At 32.1% G+C, this 22,203-nt stretch overlaps 1 protein-coding gene across 2 annotated transcripts in view; it reads left to right on the top strand.

The window, feature by feature from the left end:
- The window catches only part of LOC129231334 (E3 ubiquitin-protein ligase HECTD1-like), a gene marked incomplete at its 3' end in the record, with an annotated part of 223,648 nt that overhangs the window by 180,681 nt on the left and 20,764 nt on the right, over positions 1–22,203 (top strand). For both annotated transcript variants that reach the window (XM_054865623.1, XM_054865622.1), the window contains 3 exon segments: positions 2,978–3,060; positions 6,024–6,151; positions 16,276–16,474. In XM_054865623.1, the coding sequence (XP_054721598.1) occupies positions 2,978–3,060; positions 6,024–6,151; positions 16,276–16,474 (410 nt within the window).

Raw genomic sequence — 22,203 nt, 5'->3', positions numbered from 1 at the left:
AAAAATCTGCTATTTCATGGAATTCCGCAATTTTCAATCTGCACATGGGTGCTGTACTATAAAACCATTTTCATTTACTTAATTGTTGGCTAGACAGATAATTTAATTTTAGAATTTGTTTAGTTTCGTCTATACGAAATCAATAATCTATATCTGTATTTGATTTGTTTGTCTGGGTTTGAGTTTTGATTTGCTACTAGAACAGTGACTTGAGCTGTCAATTCTACTGTTTGTTTTATTGCTCTTAATTTTTGTGCATATTTTAATTTACAAAAATTTAGTAATTTTTCAAAAACTATTCTCAGTTATCCAAAGAAGACAGCAGCGGCTCTCTTTAGAGATCTCACTAGACATGACTGTTTGCAAGACCATTTGCAGAATCAGAGTGGTAGATTCTCCAGAATGTCCTTATGTGAATCTAACCAACCAATTACCTTTAAAAGTTTAAGAAGTTATACAGTAGACCCCCACTACAACGTGGTTTAACTTACACAAAATGGCTATAACACGAGTTTTTTCACGATAAACAAATCCATATGAGGCAGTGAGAAGCAAAGGGATGTAAGTGGACATTTTCAAGTTTTGAGTAAAATGCGTTTAAATATAACATCCTAGGTAGGCTTTCATTGAAATTTTTTTCTAAATCATGCTATATAGCAGCAACTAACAGGGCTACTAGGAGAGGTTCACCTACCATTTGTACTGGTTATCTCCAAATTTTTAATTTTGCCGCTTACACCCCTTTGCTTCTCATATGTACCATTGAAAAACAAGAGAAGGAAATACGTTAAAGTTCAGAGCTTAGTTTTAATATGAAGCTCCCAGACTAGTGTCTGAGCAAAATGCTAACAATATGAAATTGAAAGCTGCTCTTGTATTGTGGGTTCAAGACCATGGAAGAGTGGTGTTACCATTAGATGGAAATGTTATGAAAGTAAATGTGAAGCAACTGTATATTTAAAAATATTTCTGAGTAACGATTTGATTGCGCATAGTAAATCATCTTCAATTTTTAAGTTTAGTGTGACTATTTTATCTACTGTATAGTTCTGTAATAGTGCAGGGCTTACTGTTTTGTTTTTATGTCTTTGACTCTCCCATTGATCATTTATTTTGTGCTTCGTAACAATATTTTATGTTGAACAATGCAAATTTTTAAAAACAAAGTAAAAATTCAGCTCTTTGTGAGAAAAACAGCAGTATATAGTTACGAAATGGTCTAAAACAGTTTGAGGGGTCTTTTAAAAATGTCTAAAATAATTAGATATGTTAATAAAAAATTCATATGTATACCCTTTTCCACAAGGCAAAATTTTGACGTACGTGAGGGGTCTTGGAATACATCTCTCACCCAAGTGGAGACTTGACTGTATTAGTCTATCTCAAACATTATATGACATTATTAAAATAACATTATTAAAAAGTTTTGGAGAGCTTTCTTTTGGCATTATTTTCATTACAAAATAAGATTATTTTTATAGGCTAATTCAGTTGGTCATCATAGGTAGTTGATTTTTTATTTTGCTGGAATGATCTGGATCTCAAAATAAATATTGCCATTCATGTAAAAAATAGTTACCAGACAATATGTATAAAATCAAGCCGACTGGTATTTTATAAACATACAACAACAGATGGCAAAAATGGAAAATAAAAAGAGAGAAATGAAAAATTTGCCGTTATTGCCCTTTACCTGCTCACGACAGAATAGATCTCTCACTTTGAATGTAGTTAGTCAGGGTTGGGTTTTTGGCTGTTTTTGATTTTAACATGTCAAAAAGTAGTCGAAAACTCAAAAACACGACAAAAACCTGTTAAAAATACTGTCATTGTCAAATACTGTCATTATTGATATTTCTAATTAACACATAAGATTTCCTCATGAAAAAAAAATTTAACTATAATTTATACATCATATCAATTAAATTAATAATTAAGTATTAAATTAATAAATTTAATTAGAATAAGTTTAGAAATTTTCCTTTCAATTAACTTGTTATGACTTATAATTAGTTATAGCTATTCAAACTTAAATCCAGTTTTCAAAGTGGTTCTGTTTAAATAATTAAATAACTATAGCAATTAGTTACAGTTATTTTATCCATCTAAATGTCCTTCTACATCAGGATTTATGTTCTCTTTTTTTCCTTTGAGTAATTCTAAAACTAAGTTGATCAGCTCTCAATGATTAATTATAAGTATTTAAATATTTTTGATGACACTTTTTTAAAAAGCTTTTATATAAACATTTTCTATAAATTAATAGATACATTCTCTGTTTCTAAATGAGCTAGTATTTGCTTGAAGCAACCAAATTCATTGAATATTATAGTAGCTTTTGAAGCTAAATCTGGATTAAATCCTGGAAATTACATTCAGGATGTCCCAGCAAACGAATGATCGATTAACCAGTATATCAGCATTAACTAAGAGAATGTTTTCCAGTTTTGGATTGATCCTTTCCAAACAATAAAATTAATTTTGTGCACAAAATGCTTCAGATTTTGTACTTTGTTGCGGAAAAAATATTCAGAATGGAATTAAACATAATATGTAAATCAAAACTAAATATTTCTATTTTATTTATTTATTTTTTAAATATACTTCCATTTATAATAAGTTTTTTTTTCTATAATTGCTCTTTTATTCAACAGACCCTCTTTTATTCTAGAAACAAACAACTTGTTAAATCTAACTGTTTGGGATTTTTTATAGCACATCATTTTAATTTAAAAGTCAAAAAACTTCCTTTAGTGCATGAAATCAAAATTTAAAAAGCTGAGGATTACTCTTTAAGGTAATTTTGTTGCTAATAGTATAGTTTTATGTCAAAGGGGTTTGATATGACAGCAAGAGCTACGGTAATGTATAAAACCAGAGAAAACCGCCAGCTGTCAAAAACTTGCCAACCCTGGTTTAAATTCATGTTTTTATAACTTTATTTAATGATATTAAAGTAAATATTTTTTTATTTTAGCATGGGAAGATTATATTTTTAAAGTTCCTGCTGAAGAATTTATTAGCAAAAAAATTACTACCAAATTAGTTCAACAACTTCAGGTATCTTTTTTTTTTTTTTTTGTTATGCAGTGAACTTGTATGCAGAAAGTAATTTTAGAGAGTTAATTATAAGACACTGATTGGTTGGACCATTAAAATGTACTAAAAGGTTTGAAAATTGACTCCTCCCAAATGAATATATCCCTTCTAGACAAATTTCTGATCATTAAAGCAGTCATGGTCAACTTTTTCTGAAGTGTCCTTCCTATCCTTGGTGCAAGCTTCTTTGATTGTAAGTACATCATGAGGGGGCAGGTAGGTCATGCCCATAAGGCTGCCGGGGAATAATTTACATTTTTTAATATTGTCCAAGAGGCTGGTCACCAGCTTCAAATGATTTTCATAACTCTAGATTATTTATCACTCTCTTAGAGATTAATTTCATTATGGAATGTTTACTGTCTGTACCTCTCAAGGAACATTCAAACAACTTAAAAAAGATTTCAGTCTTGCATTTACATCTGTGAGGGTTATTTGATGCTCTTCTGGAGAAGACTTCATCCCTGTCTTCTTCACAGCCTTAAAAATCCTTTGTAATGGTTAAAGAAATGGCAGACTTACCATTCCATTAATATTCATTGCCTAAATCTTTTGAACACAGGAAAAGATTCTACTGCAGGCAAGCCAAGTTTGAACAGAAACATGATGGCGTTTTGTGCCATCCATTGTTGCTTGCATGGGAGACAAAAGCAAGGTTCACAAAAAGGCCTGTCTTTTCTCCTGGGGGTGGTTAAAAATCTCACAGGAAGTGATGTCTTGACTTAGAGAAGTTTATTTTTTGTTATTGTGTTTCCTTTTTCAGTTACAATAAATTATATGAAACCTTCTTTCCTGATACAATCCAGTAAAGTTTTTAACGTATTTTATCAGGGGTACCTATTCCCCCAAGAGAGATGGCTCACCTCCTCAAATGCTGGGGAGCACCACCCCCAGAATTACCCCCCCCCCTCCCCCAATGAAATTAGAAACCCTGTTAAATCCCCCCTAAAAATTTTAATGCCGAAGGCTGCACCAATGATCCCCCTGGTTTTAATCGATGTCTTCCGATCTACTCACTGACATTACTTTTCATACACAACTTGTACATTTTGCTATATATTTTTTAACTTGTTGTGAAACTTTGATTTTGGTTTGCTAAGTTGTAATGAAATAGGTTGTTTTGTATAGATGAAATATTTCATATTATTTTGTTTAGTTAAGTAGAACAATATCATGATGTGACAAATTAAATAAGAAATGCATTTGAGACAGCAGAAAAGAATCTATGGAAATTTCATACAATTATTTATATGTTGACAGTTTTTTTATGTCAATAATTCTGCTAGCTTATGCTTGAAATGAGATAAAGTGAAAGAAAAGTTATACATTTCACTTGTAATATTTACTGACTAATGAAGTTGAATTATGAAGAGAATAAACCAAAACAAGTAATGAAATGAAAAATTATCAAATAAGCTTTGTGCTACAATATGATTTAAGTGGAAACCAACGAAAATAAACCCCCAATTCTGAAGAAAATACAGCATATAGCTCATTCAAAGCTACAATGGAGCCTCTTCATCCGTGCAAAAAGCTCATCAACACAATCAGAAAGTTACGAGAAAACTAACGTCAACCACTTGAACACCAATATTTTTACCAAAGAGGGCCAACCAATAGGAATTCTGGACAACTCTCCCCCTTGCTGTTGCTTGGGTTTGACTTGTTTGCTGATTGGTTCGTTGTTGTCTTGTGTCCTAAATTCCTATTCCACTCGTAAATACAGGTATCCATGTGTTAGATGTTATGCTAGATGACATCTAATACATGATTACTAGTTGATATAGGAAGAGGAGGAAAAACTTTACTTTGGGTTAGAACTTGGCTCACTGGAAAGAAGTAAAGAGTAGTTGTGAGGGGAAATCATTTTAAATGAAGTGATGTTTTAAGAAGGGTTCCTCAGGGTTCAGTTTTAGGGCCTTTTTTTTTTTTTTTTTGAATGACATCAATGAAAACATTTCTGGAAGCATGAATTGTTTTGCTGATGATGTAAAAGTTATAGGGATAGTAGAAAATGAAGAACAAGTAAAACAGCTCCAAGAAAATTTAGATCATATTATTAAGTGGGCGGATAAATGGGAGATGGCAGTTAATGTAGAAAAATGTCAAGTGCTACACTTAGGTCATGGAAATAAGTGTACGAGTTACCGTTTACAGGGTTCAGTCATTAGTCATGCAGAAAATGTTATTGATCTGGTTATCTTAATGAATCAGGACTTCAAGTTTAATCAACAGCGTAGCATTGCAAGTAACAAAACCAACAGAATGCTTGGTTTATCAATAAATCTATTTCAAATAAATCTAAGAAGGTTCTTCTGCCTTTATATAGGAGTTTAGTAAGACCTCATTTGGAGTATGCTGTTCAGTTTTGGTCGCGTTATCTGAAGAAAGATATTTCTGTATTGGAAAGGGTTCAAAGAAGGGTAACTAGACTAGTAAGGGAACTTTCAGATTTAGACTATGATACCAGACTTAATTGGCTTAATATGTATAGACTGGAGCAAAGGAGAGTCAGAAGGGACATGATTCAGTTGTAAATTTATTAAAATGAAAGATGTTAATGAATTAAATTTTTGCATGGAAAGCAGGGCAAGATGTCATTGTTTGAAGCTATTTAAATCTCAGGCTAACCTGGAAATCAGGAAAAACTACTACTTTAGTAGGGTTGTGAGCATTTGGAACAGCTTACTAGAAGAGGCGGTACTGAGCAAGGGGGTGGATAGCTTTAAGAGGGCTACTGATCTTCATTGAGGACTTACTTATAAATTGACTAGGACCAGCCCAGCTGGGCCCAGAGCCTGTTGCTGGTCGTCACATTTATATTGTATTGTAATGTATAATTTTTTTAAAGACCTGTTATGATTCCCAGAAATGTTTATTTTCTTTTTCTTAAGGATTTTTTTAAAGATAAGTCTCTTTTGTAGGATCCATTGGTTTTAGCTTCTGGAGCACAGCCTGATTGGTGTGAATACTTGACTTACTCTTGTCCTATGATTTTCCCTTTTGAAACTCGGAGCTTATATTTTACTTGTACTGCTTTTGGTGCTTCTAGGTAAGTGCTTAAGATTTATTATCTTGGCAAATAATTTTTTTTCATATACAAGGCCCCCCATGCTCTGTCTTTAAAAAAAAAAAAAAAGGACCCTTGAAACTTTCATCTGCAATTTTTGTTATTTTGTGCTTCAAATAAAATATTTTTGTGTAAATATCTCTTGTAAATTGAGAGTAACTTCAATTGTGCAAGAAGTGTTTTAAACTTAAATTCAGCAACTTTTGTTTATTTGTTAAAAAGAATTAGCAAGGGGGCTTTCAGATTTAGATTATGATATCAATTTTAAAACACTAAATATGTAGTTTTTAACAAAGAGTCAGAGGGGACTTAGTGGTTTAAATTTATTTAACTGAAGGTTGTTGATGGGCTTAATTTTAGCATGGAATGTAGGATCAGAGATCATTGTTTTTAAGCTATTAAAATCTCAGGTGAATCTGTAAAGTTACAATTTAGTTAGATTTTCAGGCACTTAAACTGCTTATGGGAAGATGTTGTAATAAGCAAAATGATAAGTAACTTTAAGAGGGGTATCAATTTCCACTGGGGATTGAGAAATTGACTAGGACCAACTTAGCTGGCCCTAGAGCTGCTGCTGGGTGTCACTTTTGTATTTGTAATTTTAATTCCTTAAGAAATAAAAAATAGAGAGTTTGAAAAAAAAGAAAAGAATATTATAATCATGTTTTTGTTTAGTGTAGCAGAAATAACAGATCAAGCAATGGTATTAGTATATATTCAAAACAAATGGTTTCTAGGAAGGAAAATAAATGGTCCTGCATGTTAGTACTGGAGACAAAATATATTGAATTTCTTTAGGAAATATTTTGCAGCCACAATGCAAATGCAAATTACAAATACAAAAGTGATTACCAGCAACCAGCCCAGAGCATGTCTTAGCTAAGCCAGCAAATAAAACATAAAAATGTTTAAAATTACGACAAGACATTCGAAACATAATTTTATCTTAACCTAAGGTATGAGAGCTATAATTAATTTCAGTTTAGGTGTTGGTTTGAAATGTGAGTGGAGGTATGAAATAAGATACAGAATCGAACCTTTAATCTGTCATCCAAAATATCTTCAAACCTGAAAACCGGAAACTTATTGCTCACTTCTTTCTCTCTCTCTCTCTCCCTCCCCCCTCCAATTTTTAAAAATATGCATTTTTGCAACTTTTGTAAAAGTGAGTTTTTAGAAATACCTTAAAGAATACGAACGATTTCTTTACAAATATAGTTTTTACTTGCTTATATCTTGGGAAATTTAGTAGTGGAAGATGCTGTACCCATGGACTGTTGTACCTACTGACGTTGGTCGGGAAATTCCGGGTATTGTCGAGAGAGATCCTAATTGGGGTTCAACGTGTGTGTCACAGCTCTCCCCAGTACCCCAGGAAGTTTCAGTGCCATCAAATGAACATTTAAGATTCTATCACATTTTTTTGGTTTTAGTAGTGTCTAAGTAATAAAAAAACATGAGCAATTTCTTTTTTTTTTTCGTCCGTCGTAGATTGTGTTATTCATTTTTGTTGTAGGCATCATGATTCCATATCTTTTGAAGGTTTTGTTTCTGATTTTTAATGCTGTGAAACTGGTCCTGTCGATGTGACTGCCTTGCAAAACCAAAATGGCATACCTTTGTACCCAAGGACACACAACCATATGTACCCACATACAGCAATTTTTAGTCTCCTTGGGTAACACATGAGTCTTCTTACAATGTGAAGTACCTCAAAATAGTGCCTTGTCATCAATGTCCAAAATTTGCTTTCAACAATGATGATGAATTTGAAGTAGGGCTTGAAGTTATAGTGTTGAAGTAACCCCCACCTGTTGTAGGATCTACAGGCCGTCCATCCAGCCGTCAATCACCTGTTTTCATTTGAAGTCAACTTTTCTAGATTTTTGTTTGTTTAATCTAAACTGAGTTTTTTGTGGTGGGTTAATTTGGTTAAAGGTTTCAATTTGCATATAAATTGAAGTTGTTATGTAGATACATAGAGAGACATACTATCATGAATCTAATTATTTTTTTGTTTAAAAACATATTAATTATTCATAACATCATTAACTCTTTTAAGATTAATAACTTTTTTAAAGAATTCACTGATGTTAAAAATCAAGGAAAATTTAAAAAAGGGGAAAAAAACTTTGATTAATTTTCAAAGTTTAATTTCTGTTGGAGATTTTATTTAATGTTATTTTCAATGGATGTTTGCAAAGTATTTCAATATAAAATGGCTTATGAAAATGTATTGAATATAATTGAGTTCCTCAGACCAATTTATATATTATCCTTTTTATATGTCCATTGGTAAAAAGGCACCTGTCCGCCGGGTGAACGGGTTGTTGTACCCATGGACAAAAAAGATGGTTTTTAAGAAATTTTTTTGAGGTTGAAAGCTTTGAGATTTTCACCTGACAAAAATTGCCAAATTAGATAATAAGTTGTAGATTCTGCCAGAAATTTTTTCCAATCAATTATCCATTCTTAGAGACCAGCAAAAATAGAAAAGTAAATTTTGTCCGTGGGTACAGCAGCTTCCCCTACAAAAACGAACTCGATAAATATGCTGATATTCGAATTTTATTCCAACACAAAACTAAAGTAATAAATACTGAATAAATGAGTGCTCACACTTGATTTCCTTTCATAGATTGTGTAACATTCCACATTTTGTTAGCTGAGGCAGATGAAATAATATGTGATATTGGTCCAGCTTCCATACGTGAAACCAAAATTTCTTCCGCTTTTGCATCCTTGACGATGAAATCAGCATACATAATATCGGTAGCTGCCGGTTTCACTTTTACACCTGTTACTATATCGTTGAGATCTTTAGCAGCAAGAGTTACTCTAACCTAGAATTTCCACTCCAGTTTTTGTCATTCAGTTTAATAAACTGACCCTGCTGTAATTCGACACCTGCAATTTCAAAACACAAACCCACAGTTCAAAGTTTTTTACTTATTGAAAACCAGAACTTCGTTTACACATAACCTGTAGCAGAACAGAAAATGAAATAAACAACCAGCAGTGAATTACTAAAAATGGTTTATTAAAAGACAACTTTAAATATCCCTAATCACTGGTGTGTATAAAGCGTTACATCTCTAATCTCCATTGCCGTTCACAACAACACGCGCAGAAGAACAGTTATTTTCACGCAGCTTGGAGGCAGAAAGTTACGGTTTCAATTGTATACATGACGTATAATATATGTATTATAGTATTGGCAGTGTTGTACCTAGCATAAGTGATATACGGGGGCAGTAATTTGTGATGCTCTCCCCCCTACAAACACCTCAAAAAAGAGCGTTTTTTAGTGTTTTACAGATAACATGAAATTCATAAAACCAAATTAATAGCTACAAGTAGGTTAGGGGGGAAAATGGTGCAGGGAAAGTTCCTCGGAATTTTTCAAAGTTGTAGCTCGTAAAACGCATTTTTAGACAAACGATGATGTTGCGGGGAGGAGAGGTTTGAGGGCCCACCCTGGGAATCTTTTAATTCATAACTCAATAGGCATTTTAGACTATCTTTGGTCTAGAGAATGTTAGGGTTTGAAGAAGTTCGGGGTTATTTAAAATATTGGGGAAATTTTCTGAATTAAAGTATTTGTATTTTTCCAAAAATTGTCATCCCCACAGGCGGGTGACACACAGGGCGGACCACCCGTTCCACCCACCCTTCCCCTGTAGCGATGCTACTGGTATCAGTATTGCTATAATATGTGGTAAACAGCACTTTTTAGCGACTCAAATATCTGGGATAACAATGGTCCCGAAAATCCTGGATAATTGGTTTTCTTTTGTAGTTGCTTGTTTGTTGGTTGTCTTTTGAAATTTATTTTCTGAAGCTTAATTCAAGTCAATTTTAACTGCTTTTACTAGTCTTTAGTCAGGGGTCGATCCAGACCCAAATAAGGTCTGCTTTGTGGCCCCTTCACAAAATTCTGCATTGTAAAAGCAGCCTCTTCACAGAATTCCTCATCGTAAAAGTGACTCATTCGCGAAACTTCACATCATAAAATAAATATGTAACACAGGATCGATCGGGGATGATCTATTTTTTTTTATCTAAAAGCTTCTTTGATTCTTCAACATTTCAGCTACGCGTGAAGCATAGTCCTCATATTTGGTCATTCACAAGATGGAATCGTACAAGATGTTTAAATGCCTACGTTTATAAGAACAAAGAAAAATTGGATATTTTTTTTAAACTGCAAATTAATGAAATTAACACAAAATTTGTTTTAAATCATTTTTCAAAAATTATTATTTTCAATAATTTTCTGGAGAAATGTAAAATTTTATCTTATTCTCATTGTGCTTTGGATGTTAATGTGGTAAATGCTGTAGTATTTCAATAAAATTGCAGTTTCATCAGGATATTTATTTTTTAATTATTTTTATACTACTATTTAAAATCTATATCTTAATTGTTAGTGCAGTCACCATTATTGGTCAGTCCCAAGATGGAAGTAGACAAAACTCTTTAAGTGCCTAAGTTTTCACAAACGGAATTGGAAGTTTATTGCCCTGCAACCTATTGAAAATAACTCAAAATGTACCATAATTTCTTTATTTCTTTTTTTTTTTTTTTTTTTTGGTACCCTTTTTTATTTTCTTGAAAAATCCAAATCTCTATCCTTCAAATTTTATCTTCAAAATGTTAATTTATCCTCTTGTTTTCAACGGTAATGTGCTAAAAACTGACTATTTTATCCAAATTGTAGTTTTTTGAGGATGTTTAATTATTTGTAATTACTTTTATGCAACTAATTCAAAAATCCATCATCTTAAATTTTTCATGTAGTCGCCATGTTTGGTCATTTGCAAGACTTAATTGCCTAAGTTTACAAATACAGAATTACATTCTTATCTCAATGCAAGCAATTGAAAATGACATAAAATGTTTCTAAAATCCCTTTAAAAAAAATTAGTTTCTTGAAAAGGGAAATATTATTGGCACAATTGCATTTGACCCTCTTTGCTTTGGAGGCTATGCTGGGTCATTCCCTGTCAAATCACACACCTAAAAAGTGAGTTCTCACAGATTTTAACAATATTTTGCAGGTTCATACCCATTTACCAAGTGGTATAAAAAAACAACAAAAAAGAAAAAAAAAAACAAATTTTGACCCTCTAGCTGTTGTAGTTTTTTAGATATAAGATGGCGAAATTTTAATGTTTTGCTCCACCGGCTCATACTTGCCTCTCCATAACTCTGGAGCAAATAAAGTTAGAAACTTGAACTTTATATATTTTGAAAATTTACATTCAGAGCTTTAAAATGATATATTACTTGATACAAAAATACAATTTTTCATTTTGAAGGTCATTTGAAATTTACCTTTGACCTTGAGTATTTCCAAAGTTATAATTTTAAAAATCTGAAGGAAATATATTTTATATACACTATTTTCTTGATTTGCCAAGTTTCATGTTGGGACAACACTATGATCATGCATAATTTAACAGATTTTCATTTTGAAGGTCATTTGAAATTGACCTTTGTCCTTGAGTATTTCCAAAAATTATAATTTAAAGAATCAGAAATATATATATTTTGTATACACTGTTATTTTCTTTTTTTGTGCCAAGTTTCATGTTGGGACAACGCTGGGATCATGCATAATTTAAAATTAATGTTGATGATGAGTGGCCAAAAAACAATTGCCATCAATTGAAAGTCAAATATGTGTGCCCAAATGTGTCATAATCGTGCTTATAATACAACATTAGAAAAATAAAAAATTCATTCAATGTGATGTATAATGAGTAGATTACATAAAATAATTGTACAAGTTATCCATGCAGTAAAACTTGACTTAACAGTTATATGCTTCTTCCTGACAATGCTTTGCTAGGTTGCTTTCTTCTTCTGCAATGTTATATCTCCTTCCAGTTTCTGTACTTGAGTAAACACTGTTCTCAAGTCTTCACACACACAATGTTATGGCTGTCGTTGACTGGAGTATTCCATTGTCTTCACACAATGCAACTTCGTAGATTCAATTTTTCTTCTAAAAATAGCCCACAACGCTGTTAAAACTGAACCGAGTTGACTCAACAAATTTACTCGTGTGTAAAGCGAATGCTTGGCAATGTCCTTAAGAGTTGAATCAACTAAAAAGTTGATTCAACTCATTGAGATGTGAACCTTGTTGTTGTTGTCTTGTGCCAGCAAGGCTGGCAATTCTGGGTGGGCTGCTTCACTTTTCCAACTGTGCCATAATTTGGTGTGAAGTCTGTCTTCCACAATACACACATGCCATAGGGACCCGTAAATAGGGTAGGCAACCATTCACAGCATAACAACACATTCACACAAAGGAAGGACAAGAACAGGAGAGAGAAAGTACATCCATGCCCGAGCCGGGATTTGAACCGGGGACCACCCCATCACAGGCAGGGAAAATAGCATCTGTAATCAATCTGCAAATGACATTTGAAATAGAGCAAATATAATTTAAAAATATTTTTACATTTCTAATTTATCGACTTCCAAACGTTGCTATATCATTATTTTTCAATTTATCGTCAAACATCCGTTGCATGAAACATTAAATTATAGCCGATCCCCTAATTGTCCTAACATGAAACTTGGCACAAATAAAGAACACAAGAGTATATAATATATATTTTTTTCAGATTTTTAAAATAATAACTTTTGGAAATACTCAAGGTCAAAAGGTCAATTTCCAATGACCTTCAAAATGAAAAATTGTAAAATTATGCATGATCCCAGCATTGTCCCAACATGAAACTTGGCCCAAATAAAGAAAATAATAGTATATACAAAATATTTTTTTTTCACATTTTTAAAATTATAACTTTTGGAAATATTCAAGGTCAAAGGTAATTTTGAATGAGCTCCAAAATTTAAGGTTGCATTCTTGTATCATGTACTATATCATCTCAAAGCGCATTTTAAGAGCTTTAAAGTGGTATCAAGTTTTTGCATGTGGTGCAATTAGAACAAAAGTTATGTGTGTTCGAAAGCAACTTAGTCTACCAAAATTCGATTTTTTTTTTTGTAATGACTCCCTATCAAAGAATATTTGTATTAAAAATCTAAAAATTTAGGTTTTTACTTTTATTACTAAACATTTCCTCTGTATAAAATTTTAAAAAAATCAGAAGGGATCAACTTGAAAATCTTACTTTTTTGATTGATTTGATATGGAATGACCCGAACTAAAAAAAAAAACTGCTAAATCTAAATTGCAGTTTCCTGCCGACTTTCATTTATATTGAAACCATTCCAAAACCTATTTCAACTTAAATTTTCCAAATGCATGTTTTTGTAAATAAATAGGGTTTTTTTTTTTTTTTTTGTAATTCTGTTTTAGAATTTGGAAGGTTCTATTTATTTATTCTTTTATGAAAATAGTAAAAGCTACCCCCCTCCCCTTCTCTTCCTTTTGTACTTCAAAACTTGGTGACAGTAGGAGCCACTAAGTTTTATAGGTTTAGTAGACACAGGCAACTTAAAAAATTTTAGTCCTTCGACATAAAAAACTTCAACTGGTTTATTTTGTTTCAATGGCCAAGTACTTCCAAATTAAATATATATTTTACTGGGTGTTCTTGCACCGGGAAAGCCATAGGAAATCATGGATTTCAACAATTATCAAATTTGGTAGTGAAAGGTTTGGGTTTTCAGCAAAAATTCTCAAAAGTATCATATCCGAGATTTTTCTGAGAAAAAGCATTGTGTTCATTTTAATTTTTAATTGTTACATACGGTTAAATTTTTATGTGATATAACATTTTTGTTTAAAAAAAAAGAAAAATCTACAATAATTTCTTACTTACAAAAATCAAAAAAATTCACAAAAATATTCTGTTTTTTCACAAAATGGGAACCCAAAAAATAAAACCTGAATCGACTCTTATTTGCTTATTGTGCATTTATATGAGGTTTCAGGGGTCTGGCCAGAGGATATTTGGGTCCGTTAACGGACCCTTCACAAAAATCCGATCAACCAAAACGGACCTTTCACAAAATCCCGATCAAACAAAACGGACCTTTCACAAAATCCCGATCAAACAAAACGGACCCTTCACAAAATTCTGATAAACAAGATCGGCTCTTTCACAAATTGTTTATTGAAAGAGCAAAAACAAAATAACGCATATTTCTGTGTATAAACCGATAATTTTTGGAGCCTTTTTTGAAGTCAAATTAGAGGGATCAGCTTATACTAAATCTAAATGTGAAAGTATAGGTGACTTTTCTGACCTTTGAATATTTAGAGGTCACAGGTACGATCACTAGTACACTAAAACCACAGCAAATATCATTATCAGTGTCAAGAAAAAGAGCTGTATATTTTTTTATTGTTTTATTTATTTATTTATTTATTTTGTTCAATTTGAGCTTAAAACCTATCTAACCCCCCCCCCCCCCCCCTTCAGCTTCTGCCGTCCTGAAGACACAACAAAGCCCGAGCGAAAATTACCTGCCGCCGGCTACCAAAAAAAAAAAAAAAAAATGCTTATAATACATGCAAAATATTCAGACAATTTAAAATTAACCATTGAGTGCTATTGAATTTTTGGAGCCTTTTTTGAAGTCAAATTAGAGGGATCAGCTTATACTAAATCGGCTAATTTTGAGAAAAAAAAAATCAGCACTCTTGCGATGTTCCTGCAAGTGATAAGTAATTGCTACTGCCAAATAAATATAATGGTTGTTTGTTTTATCACAGCTAATTAGCAGCTGTGTTGTTGTAAACTTTTCTGAAAAGGCATTGGTAAGCACTTTTCTCCCCGCTCATGATTTAATAAACAATAATAATATATATCTGCGAAATGAACTTAGAACTGCAAAGGGATAGATAGTAAGGGTGGGGACAAAATATGATCTATTCAGACCAACTTCAAAATTATCACCACTTAACAGCGTCTGGCGTTAAACCTTTATAATGACTTGATTAGAAAATATTCTTATCATTTTACCAGCTTGTCAATATTTGCGGTGCGGTGCGATGTTTAATTGTTATTTTGGAAGAAAATTATATGGGTTTTGATTTTTCGATGTTAACAAGGATGATTAACTTTAAATAAACTCTTTTAATTACCGTTTTTTTTTTCTATAGATGTCTGCATTTTGAAAAATGCAATCTTTTAACATCCGATATGAGAATCATATTTTGTTCTTTTTTCAAGCTAACTTCGCTTTATTAAGATGCAAATAAATGAAGTCTCTTTATTTTTGTTGGAACTCTCATTTCAAGTTTTTAAAGCAAATTTCCATTTTCTGTTATGAGTCAAAAATTAAAATGCTGAATAGATGTTTTTTTTTTTTTTTTTTGCGTCAACTGTGTCCACAGATATTAATGAAAAGTTTATCATATCTGATTTTTCGCATTTTTAATGTTTATTACGCTTTGTTAAGAGGTAAACAATTAAAATATCTTTTTATTTTTGTTAAAATCACGGAATTTATAAGTTTTAAACGAAATTCTGTGCTTTTTAAGAGTGTCTTGGGTCAAAAAGTTAAATGCTGAACCCTATTCTGAATTTTATTTTATTTATTTTTTTGTTACAGTTATTTTAAATACTGTACAGAAATATTTCTAGTATAATTTAACATAATGTAGAATGGTAGATAAATATTGATACTTGAGAGAGCGATGCCCCCTCCCCCCCGCCAAATATCAGATAAACACTCCAGAATGATTTTTTCGACATAGAAGAATAAAACACTCAACTTTAAATTTAATTGATGCAGTTTGTGCCATCTCTAAATTCTAAAATTTCGTTTTAACACATTTTTTTTTTTTTTTTTTTTTTTTTTTTTGCGAAATTATTTGATTTTTCACAAAATTAATTCATTTTTCACAAAATTATTTGATTTTCCACAAAAAACGGACCCTGTGAAAAATCCTGGACAGACCCCTGGGTTTGTGTAATAATGCATTGTACATTTAACTATTATCAAGATTAAAAATGAGAAAGCTGAAAAACCCCATTAAGCTTGAGTTTTTTCTAACACTGTGTTCTATTTGGTTTTAATTTTGTAAACTATTCAGAGATGTTTTATTTTTTATATGCAAATAAAGTTGTTTTTCCTTCATTTCTTATGGATATGATTTTTCTCCATTGTTTCAGATCAATTGTTTGGCTTCAAAATCAGAGAGATTTAACTTTAGAGAGAAATAGAGGACCGTCACCAAGACGTGATGATCCTCATGAATATCGAATTGGTAGACTGAAGCATGAGAGAGTTAAAGTGCCTAGAGGAGAACAGTTGCTTGATTGGGCAATGCAAGTTTTAAGAGTTCATGCTGATCGTAAGAGCATTTTGGAGGTATGCATAATAGTTTAAGTGTTTCTGTTGCAATCATGTGTTTTCTTTTTCAGTTGTAACACATGGTATGAAACCTTCTTTCCTGACACAATTTAGTAAAGTGCTTGTGCATGTGTTCTATTACATTTAATTTTGCTCTTTCAACTCGCTTTTCTTGATTATTTGAGCAAGTTCCCCAAAATTGAGACCAGAAATACTTACTAGATGATTCCTTTTTAATGATAATTAGAGATTGCCATTCCAAGGAAGCTTTGGCCGGGCCGAATCATGAGCTATGATTCAACCACTTTGGTCTGAAATAATTTATGGTGCAAATTTTTCATTTACAATTATCATTATATAAGATATTGTTTTTTAATTCAAAATTGTACCTTATGACAAATCATAAAAGAAATGTATATTTAATTTTAAAATTTGTTGGTATTGAACCCTTAGAGCAAGAATTTATACAACAGTTAATAAAGTTTTTATTGAAAGTTATTGAAAGTTATGTTATATTTAGCTCATAATTTAGTAAAAAAAACCTAAGTTTTAAAATGAAGCTGTATAAATATACTACATTAAAACATTCTTCAAATTTTTCTAGCTTTGAAACTTATAACAATGGTGATGTTATTTATATATACAAGGACATATGTGCAACTAATGGGCATCCATAAATAATTTGTTTTAAAATTATACTGTACAGTATTTCAGTTTTTTAAATAGATGCATTGATCTGCCTACATATTTTAACTTAAGACATAGTTGAATTCTACCCTAAAAATAAATAATAAATCATAGACTAGTAAGAGAGAGTGCATGCTGTTACTTTTACAAAGGTAGCAATAATTGAAACATTTTGCAAATAGAATGTTTAGATAATGCATTAATATTAACACATAATCTAAATAGTAGATACTTTATTATTGGACAAATCTATGACTTAATACTTGATCATATTATTTGTTTATTATAAACATTAACTTTATTGTAGAGCATGCCTTTAATGTGCCAAATAATACTTTATATTACTTATTTTAATGAAAAATTAGAAACAAGTGCCTTTTTGGTACTACTAATGCAAAGTAAAATCTTAATTGGTGATATGTATTAATTAAAAAAAAAACAGTAAGCTAAAAATGTTGAGAAAACTAAGAGTAGTCAAGTTTATGGAGAATTGCATGATGTTATATGCATTTAAACCTCTGACGGTTCTGGGTCATGAGTAAGATTGGCAAAATTCTTCCCCATAAATTTTTTTTTAGGGGAACTTGCCATGTAAATCAAGTGCACTACCTTCTATTAATGCCTCGCTACCGTCCTGTGCCTGAGCCCATTCCACAACGAACATTTAGCATCATAAAAATAAGTTTAAAATTCTTTTGAAACGTGCTCACTAGGGCGTGATAAGACGTTCAAAACCATCAGTAAGTTAATGCTAAAACTCAACTTACAGAGCATCCAAAACTCTGGCTATTTGTTGGCCTAAGCTTCGGTATTCGATGCTTCGGCCAAATTGTGCTTCAAGCCAGTTTTAATGATAATCTTAAAGTTGAGCATTTATTCCCAGTACATTGTTCAATATGGTTTGGCTTTTTTTTCCATAAAAAAAGGAATTTTGTCTGGTGATGCCTCAAAAGAAATGTTTATAGGGAAGAATTATTTGTTCGATACTGCTTTTGCAGGGATCTGACCAGAGGAAATTTGGGTTCGATAACAGACCCTTTACAGAAATCCGATGAACCAAAAAGGACCTTTTACAAAATTCTGATAAACAGAAAGAGATCTTTCACAAATTCTTTATTGAAACAGCAAATCTGAAACCACAATAACACATATTTCTGTCTATAAATCAATAGATCCAGGATCTGCTAATTTTCCCCCCAAAAAAAAGGCAGTCTTGATACTCCTGCAAGCGATAAATTACTAATACTGCCAAATACATATAAGGCTTGTTGTTTATTCTATTAACAGCTGAAAGTTAGTTTTGTTTTAAGTAATTTTTCCAGTTTGTTTTATCATAGCTGTTTTGCAGAGATATTATTATAAACTTTTCTGAAAAGGCAATGTAAGCATTTTTCTCCCATCTCATGATTTAAACAGCAATAATAAAAAAAGAGAGAAATAATTATCAGTTACGTTTTAAATACTTTGAAAACCCTTAAGAATGATATCTTCAACAGAAAAGAGGGAAAACTCGACAAAAAGTTTCAATGATGCAGTTTGCACCATCTTGAAATTTTGAAAGTTTGTTTTTACATTTTTTTTTTTTTTTGCAAAATTATTTGATTTAAAAAAACGGACCCTGTGAAAATGTGGCTATTTATTCAAGTTTTATAATTATTGCTTTTCCCTCCTCCAAATTCTCAGCAGCAAAAGTCAGTTTGTCTAATTTTTATTTAAATCTTTAAAAATACATAAGTAGATGTACTATACAGGGTGAGTTTGATCGAATCTGCCATATGAAAGGGGGTGATAGAAGAGCCCAAGTGGAGCATAGAACCACACATTATCGTATTCATTCCTTAACTGTAACCGAGTCATGGTAGATATAAGGAAAATTAGTAAAAAAACAAAATTCTGAGAAAACGACCAATTTCTGAGATTCCTGTATGTCCTACACACAAAATAAGTACATATTTGGAAAGAGCAAACTAAATCCTACAAAATGACACTTTTCCCATCAACATAGTGGCATTTTACAGCGAGCTACCAGCTTTGAAACATTGGACACACTCAGAATTGAAATGGTACCAAAGTTTTCAATCGACATTTTCAAAAACAACCCTATGAGCTACAATCGGTCAGCTCTACCAAAAACTGACCCATTTCACTAGCTTTCAGATGATACTACAACAAATCGTATCAGGCTTTTAAGTTCAGCAGAAATTCAGGCTTTTGTTTGAAACAGTAAAAATCTGCATTCATTGAAAAAGGAAAACCAACAAAAAGTCACGCTTTTCTGTTTTCAATTTTCTGTTTCACGTAAGCATGTTGATTTCTTTGTTTAAGAAAATGATATTTTTATATCAAAATAATAATTTTAACATGATTAAGTGAAGAAATACAGGAAATAACAATAAGTAGGAATAAAAGAAGCATTACTTTCCTGTGCTTTTCACAAAGGAAAAATCAATAATAAAAAAGTTAAACATCAATGAGTAGATTACAACAATCTTTAAAATTTACCATTGATGCTGAAATCGCCACCGCACCTGATATATGCCCTTGCCCCACGAACGGAAACAACAGTTGCTCTAAGTGAAATTTCATTTCTTAGTTTTACTACTGCTCTCATCAAACCGGTTGTGCAATTCCTTTAAACTGGCAACTTCTGTTTTGTATACACATTGTTTTAAGAATCCCGAAAGAAGTCCACTGGCGTCATGTCTGGCTATCTAAGAAATGGGACCGGTAGGACCTATCCATTGGGGATACTGTTCAGTCAGAAAATTCCGAACAGCATTTGAAAATGAGCAGGGTACCATTGTGTTGAAAAATGATTTCGGCTCTCTCTGGAACACGAATAGCATCAAGTAAGTCAGGCAAATGATGTTCCATGAACTCTAAATATATGCTTCCTGCTTTAAAAAAACCTAAAAACACATGCAGACCATCATATTATCGCCAATTACGACCAGCCAAATGATTAAACTAAATCGAGTTTGGAACATGGATTTTGTTTAGCAGATTGATGCCAGTTATGCAAATTTATCATGCCCCCTCAAGTGAATGACTCATGTGTTCACAGTATCTTTCTCAAGAAATGTCTCGGGCTAGTAGCCATCTGCAAAATGTTACCTAGAGCGGAAATCATTTCCCAACACAATGGAGCCATGTACATTCTTCTAATGCCGTTCGGGACTTTCTGGCTAAACAGTATCCCCAATGGGTTGGTCGTACGGGCCCCATTCCTTGGCCACCTAGACCACCAGACCTGACCCCAGTGCACTTCTCTGTTTGGGGTCTCTTAAAACAAGAAGTTTACAAAACATAAGTTGCCAGTTTGCTGGAATTCAGCAACCGGCTTGATGAAGCAGTGATGAAACTAAAAACTGTAATTTCACTAAGAGCAACGGTTGTTTCCGTTCATAAGAGGGCAAGAGCATGTATCAGATGTGGCAGCAACCAATTTCAGCAGCTATTGTAAATTTTGAAGATTGATTAACTCATTCATGTAAGTGTAACTTTTTTACTGTTGATTTTCCCTTTCTGAAAAGCACGGGAAAGTAATGCTAACTTTTATTTCTACTTCTTTTCATTTAATAAAATGTTAAAACTATTATTTTGATATAAAAATATTATTTTCTTAAACAAAGAAAGCAACATGCTTACGTGAAACAGAAAATTTAAAATAGAAAAGTGTGACACTTCACGGGTTTTCCTTTTTCAACGAATGCAGATTTTTACACTATTTCAAACAAAAGATTGAATTTCTACTGAGTTTGAAGCCCAATATGTTTTGTTGTTGTATCATCTGACAGCTAGTGAAATGGGTCAGTTTTAGCAGATTAGACCGATTGTAGCTCAAACGGTTGTTTTTGAAAATGTTGATTGAAAACTTTGGCACCATTTCGATTCTAAGAGTGTCCAATGTTTCAAAGCTTGTAGCTCGCTGTAAAATGCCGTTATCTTGATGAGAAAGTGTCATTTTGTAGAATTTAGTCTGCTCTTTCCAAGTATGTACTTATTTTGTGAGTAGGACCTACAGAAATCTCAGAAATGGTCGTTTTTCCAGAAATTTGTTTTTTACTCATTTCCTTCTATCTACCATAACTCGATTACGGTTAAGAAGTGCAATAATAGGTGGTTCTATGCTCCGCTTGGGTTCTTTTATCATCCCCTTTTGTATGGCAGATTCAATCGAACTTACCCTGTATTAAGTGATTGTGTTAAAAAAACAATTGTTTAGTAAATTCCAGTTATAATATTGTAAAAAGGGTCATCCACAAGTGATGTCGTGACTTCAGGGAGAGACGGGTTACTGAAATTGTGACAAGGGGAAGAGAGGATGATAAAAAGTGACATATCACACAGTTATTATAATAAAATGTCATGTTACAAGAGGAGTAGTAAGGTGAAGTGTGGTACTTTGTGACAAAGGGGAAGGGAGTCAAATATGTTGAAAAAAAGTGAGACAATTTATATATAAGGATAGCTTATTAGTACTCCTTCAAAATATCCTTCAAAACTCCTTCATTTTATTTCTGATATTGAGTATGATCGCTGGCTGTTTAAAGCTTTGTGCCTCCATTTATTTTATTCAGAAGCAATTTTTTCAGACTTTGTAAAAAAAATATTTCCCATTCATGTGTGACCTTAAGAAAATTGTATTTTGGTGAAATGTGTGGTAAGAAACCATCTGGTAACCGTAACTCAATTTTGATAAAAAGTGCAGATACGACTTTTGTGCTTAGAAAGGCAGTTTTGTGCTAAGAGTAATAGTTTAGAAATATAAATGTTTAAAACTGGGATATTCTTTTATGCTAATCCTGTATAATTATCTTTTGGTATTAGGAGGCTCTGTAATCTATTTTTCACTTTGTAATCCAGTGTGTGAAACCATTGAACAATGCATGGTAAATACTGTGCAATTGTGTCATTGTTGGAGTAAACCATATTAGATTTGTTTTCTAATTTTTGTCAGATGTGAAAATATCAAAGTAATACAATTGACTTGGCATACATGGCAAAGTACAGTACTTTTAGTGCATTATTATAAGAAAAATAGATTGGTTTATCCTTAT

The sequence above is a fragment of the Uloborus diversus genome, chromosome 10 (assembly GCF_026930045.1).
Source record: "Uloborus diversus isolate 005 chromosome 10, Udiv.v.3.1, whole genome shotgun sequence".
Taxonomy (NCBI): domain Eukaryota; kingdom Metazoa; phylum Arthropoda; class Arachnida; order Araneae; family Uloboridae; genus Uloborus; species Uloborus diversus.
Note: the sequence above shows the minus strand (reverse complement) of the source record. Positions and strands in the feature narration are given on the sequence as shown.